Source organism: Odontomachus brunneus, unplaced genomic scaffold (genome assembly GCF_010583005.1).
Source record: "Odontomachus brunneus isolate Ranch 3 - 2012 unplaced genomic scaffold, Obru_v1 Obru_scaffold_024, whole genome shotgun sequence".
NCBI lineage: Eukaryota > Metazoa > Arthropoda > Insecta > Hymenoptera > Formicidae > Odontomachus > Odontomachus brunneus.
In genome coordinates, this window is record NW_022639474.1 from 2,638 (window position 1) to 7,882 (window position 5,245).

The following is a 5,245-nucleotide window of genomic DNA, read 5'->3' on the forward strand; positions in this document are numbered from 1 at the left end:
GAATATAACATTTATCGAATTTTCCAGATAGCACAAAATCTTCAGAGAATGTTCTGGGACGTTCTTAGGACGTATGAATGTCCTTAGAACGTCTTTAGAACGTTCATTGAAGATTTGTGCTATGATATGATGGTTATGGAAATGCTTTACAGCCTATATATTCCAAGTATGACTAAATAATAGATAAAAGAAACAGGAAGAAATTTTCGGCTATCAGAGTCTCTCCATTAGAGATAATCATGCATTCTTGCGGTCGATTGAAGTGTCTGAAAATTAATGCGCAGTCTCTTGATAAGCCAATGAGTAGACGAAATTGATTATTTTGTACATTTCTCTCTATATGATACACACATGTTCCTGCATGTCGTGACATGAAAACGCGCAGGAATTGTTTCGAAAGTCCGGCGCAGGAGACCGGCGTGGCGCGCACGTCACTGAGCGCCACGTGACGCACCGTCGTCGACCTGTCAGGCGGGGGAGGGCGGCGTTGCCGGCCAGTCGGCCGTGGTTCGTCTCGCGGCCTGTACCGGCAACGTTGCTCGTGCGGCTCGTGCAGCCCGCGGTCGCGCAGTGTGCGACACTCGTGCGGCAACACACCCAATGTTTGTGTTTTGGAGTTTCTCGTGATAATAAATCGTCAGACGAGTGAGGGAGACGCGCGCACGCCAACGGACGTAACGTCGGCGTGGCATGTAGCGCCGGCCTACGTCGCCGTCACCGTCGGCCCTCGAGATGTGGACGACGACGAAAACCACCAAGTACGGCGTCGGTGAGTTTTATCGGCGCACGAAACTTCCCTGCCGCTCTCGTCAGCCCCGCCGTCCCGCGAGACTCTCCCGCTCACTTCGGACCTGTCAAATCCGCGGCGCGTCCGAAAGGCAGCGCACGTGATTCCACGGCGTCCGCGAGAGCGCGGAGAGCGGCATGACCGACTTGGCTGCGTCCGTGAAGACGCACCGCGTAATTGCGGCTCCTGGCTGGGAGTAGCTTCGCGCGAGATCACAGACGAACGAGAGCGTTCACAAAATTCTCGCGGTGGATAGGAACGCACGCGCGCGCTCGCTCGTTCGCCAGCGGCGTGTGCGTGCGCTCTCTTGGTCACGCGCTGCGCGCGTGTGGGTGCTCCTGCGTGTGCTCCATTCATGCATTGATCGTGCGCGCGAGTAGTAAAGTCCGCGCTTGACAAGCCGAGCCGCCGGCCCCCGGGCTTCGGATTTTACGTTCGCTCTCTTTCGATGCGCTATCGTGTTCCTTTTAGCCGCATCCTCGTCTCGGACGCGTCGCCACGCACTCGCGCGAGCCCCCTCCGATTGTCGTATTATATCTGTCAATTCGAGATTGCTCCTGGGGAATCACCTCAAGCAAGAGCGCGCGCTCGGCTTCGCGCAAATTCGCCGTCGACGTTGATGTATAATCTCGCACACACATCGATAGTTGTTTGACATGTTGGAAATTGAACTCGATGCAATTAGGGTCGACTTTCCGTACCGCACATGGAACACACTCGTACATGTGACTCGTGTCGGTGTCTTATCTTCGTTATCCGTAGATGAAAAGTTCCGATTTGCGGCGTGCGAGATGCGCTCACGAAATGACGATAAATCTGTTCGTTTTCGAAGAACTTCTACACTAGTCCAATAAGTTGAAGTGAAACAAGTATACTTCCTTTCGTTCTACTCTTATTACACTAATTCAGAAGTTCGAAAATGAATATGTGTAGCGTCCGACGGAATTTGATACGTAACGCTTGCGTGGAATGCCTACGTGTAACGACGATTAGCCACGTTAAGTGGTTTCCTCCGGCCGGAGATCTCTGACACGGCGAAAAGTGCGCCAAGACAAGCAGCGAGTTTAACTCCGCGATCGAAATCAATTTACTTCGCTGCACGGGGGGCATCCTCGTCCGCCCGTGCGGCCGGCATTTTTCGCGATTAATTAACGCTCGCGCTAATCCTCCGCGCTCGTTTAAGGTCGTTAGCGTGCCGCCGTCGTCGCCGTCGCCTTCGTCGTCGTCGTTTCAATCTTGTCCAAGCAGTGCAAGCGACTCTAATCCGATAAACAGCGTCTTTTAGTCGAGTAGAAAGAGACGAGCCATCGATCCCTTTTTTCTTCTCCGCAGCCACTTTATCGGCATTCTTCGCGATAAGATCGTTTATTTCGAAGAAACGTTTGTTTACGTGGTCATTCGTTGTTTCGATAAAGCGTCATTGTCGGTGAATGCCGTGAAATTTTTATCGGACGGGACACATACGCGTCGGATATTGAAATCATCCCACGGACTTTTCGCCGCCGTGGGACGATAGCTTCCGGAACTTTTCTCGGCCATATATAGACTCGCGCGGACTAAGGGTGCATGTCAGCGACACGATTAAAGCACAATCTTCCAATCTACCAATGTACGGCACTATTCACGCGGTCATGCCCCTATGCATTATTTCTTTTTAGCGATCGTTGTAGATGTAGAACCGTGACTGCGCTGTATCTCTCTTTCTCTCTCTCTCTATCTCTCTCGCTCTCATGTGTAACAAGTCTACAGATGTGTTATTGCTGCCATTATCGAGCCCCTCGTACCTCAACTCCGAACCGTAGAGGCAGAGATCCATTTTAGATCGAAAACATCGAAAGAAACCTCGCTATCCATTTTTCACGCGCAGCCTGCCGATACCGCTTTCACGATATCAACACGAGATCTCCGATTAAAGTCAAAGTTATAGTTCTACTTCAGATTGTGTACGATAAGACAGTCAGACCAAGCTTCCGCCTTGGAGTTTGTATCTATCAATTGGCATTTAATTACGTATTTACCAATTTTAGAGGCAGATTAAACCGTGCACGGACAAAATATTCTGAAATATCACAGGGAGCACAGAGATATCGTGTGATATCGCGCGAATACGTTTTTACCGCGCGCTCGAAAGTTATGGCAGATAAATCCTGCCAGAAAATACAACCCTTCGCATTAGCATTGAGGCTCCCTTATTCACGCCGTATGAGAATTATTGCGTCTATAAATATCCAGCCGCTTTTGCAGGATGCTGTAATGCGACTGCGAGTTTCGAAAGTGCGTAATCGCATGAATGTTAATGCCGGCATTGGTTGTATCGCAAGTTGAGTGACATTATCGGCACACTTCCTGCCGGGGACTCGTCTTTGCCGTTTGTTAACTACATTTTATACGCCGCAAAAAGTTACTGCAATTCAGCCGGCGTGCGTATTCGCTTGTGGATGTGCCGGGCGCTTTTGACGCTTTTACGATCGGGCATAAAGTGCGTTTCCGTCGCGAAAAATGCGCGACACTCGTGTTTACCTCGCGTTGCAAAAATAGTTTGGCAACGACGTTTCGCAATCGCGGCAAGTTTCCTTGCGTTCTTTCTTTCGCCGAATGTCAATCTCTTATCTCCGGAAACTCGAAGCTGCCGGTGGAACTCACGCGGAGCCGTGATGTCGAGTCATAAGATAGCTCTTGCGGTGTGAAAAAAATATTTAGTGTAATGTAATAGCGTGAACAAGAGAGACGGTGGTTCCGCCAGACACACGCATACACATACACGCACGCGTCCAGGGATCATTATGATTTCAGATGTCATTGTTTATGTCTTCATTTCGTGACCCTTTCGAACTGCTGCACCCTACCTACCGGCGTTATTGATGTCTGACGCCGGGCCCGCACGTGTGGCTTTTGCCACGTGTGTGCGTGTACGAGCAGCAGCACTAATGGCACACGACGTGTGTGTATATGTGTCTCTCTCTCTCTCTCTCTCTCTCTCTCTCTCTCTCTCTCTCTCTCTCTCTCTCTCTCTCTCTGTGTGTATGTGTGTGAGAATCTACCTTCTGCTGCTTTTATTCATACAATCGCAACCCCGGTGCTAATTATTAACGCGCCCATCCCTTTCTCCTTCTTTAGAATAAGTTCTGAATAAAAGTATACATTCTCTCTTTTACCGGTGACTTAATAGCGCACGAGGTCGTCGCATTTGGCTCGTTTTGCTTAGTCAAAATATACAGAATAATGCGCACGAGTCGCCATTAATGTTCCGAAGGGAGGCGAACGTAGGGCTAGAGGAAAAGCGGAAAATTTGGGAAGAACGGTAGAAACGGTCGCCAGGCCTGTGCCTGCGGTCCCCCCACGGCCGCGAGTGTTTCGTACGGCCGAGAAAGGGAGTTATCGATTTAATTCCCCGGGAAAAGCCATGGGGGAAAGCCGTGCGACGCGAACTTCGTCGTTCGTCCTTTGTTCACGCCACGCTGTGCCGGGAATACTTTTGGAGCGCGATTGTTGAATATTCACGTTATCTTGTATTTTGTATTGTTTATTGAGTCGTTCAATGCGAAAGATGGAAAAATAAATGTGCCTTCTAGCCAAATTTCCTACATAAAGTAAACAATTTTCCCATTTCTCTTAACGCTGTCGCGCTGATTTTATCGTTGTTGCCTCATTTTATCTTTGCAACTTGATCGCTTTAGGCTCGTGTTAATAGTAGTTGCTCCTTCGAAATTCATCTCAAGCGAGATACTTAGATCTGAATTCAGAGTTAGATGAAAGTTTCTCTCAATTGAATCGCTATTACAGATATATGCGTGTGTAAATAATTACTACTTGAAACTCGTCTTCAGTGAGCTGCTCAGATTCAAATTCAGAATTAGATGAGAATTCTTTGGTTGGATCGCGATTACAGATTTAAATGTCACATGTATCACAATCCAACTGAAAAATTTGGATCTAATTGTAAGTCAAAATCTAAGCATCTAACTTGAAACAAATTTCAGGAGGCGACTATCAGTATGAGCCGTAAATGTCACACACACATATTATGATTCGACTGAAAAACTTGTATGTAATTCTGAATAAAAATCTGAGTAATTCATATGAGACAAGTTTCAGGCGACAATCTTATAGTAGTAGGTCTCAGTGCTTGTCTCGTGTGATTTGTCTGGGAGTGTTATTTCGTTGAAATATCGATCTTGTTATCCTGCGTGATTCAACCTTAATTTTCAATGAACACGTGAATATGATATTAGAGGACGCTCGCGAAGAAAATACGGAGAAAGTAGCACGGCGGCTGATGGGTTCCTGCTGTGCCGGAAAATTTTCTATTAAGGCCAGAGGAGACTGTACGGAATATACTCTGTCTGCCATCCGATGACGCAAAACATTCCGCGTATAAGTGATATTCTATTGATCGCGCTGTCTCTCTCTCTCTCTCTCTCTCTCTCTCTCTCTCTCTCTCTCTCTCTCTCTCTCTCT

At 48.0% G+C, this 5,245-nt stretch overlaps 1 protein-coding gene across 4 annotated transcripts in view; it reads left to right on the forward strand.

Moving 5' to 3' along the window:
• The first annotated feature begins 508 nt into the window (after window positions 1-508).
• The window catches only part of LOC116842289 (dedicator of cytokinesis protein 3), a 53,295-nt gene continuing 48,558 nt past the window's right edge, over window positions 509-5,245 (forward strand). For all 4 annotated transcript variants that reach the window (XM_032811259.1, XM_032811262.1, XM_032811260.1 and 1 more), the window contains exon 1: window positions 509-769. In XM_032811259.1, coding sequence (XP_032667150.1) covers window positions 733-769 — 37 coding nt within the window. In that variant the 5' untranslated portion in view covers window positions 509-732. The remainder of the gene's footprint in view (window positions 770-5,245) is intronic.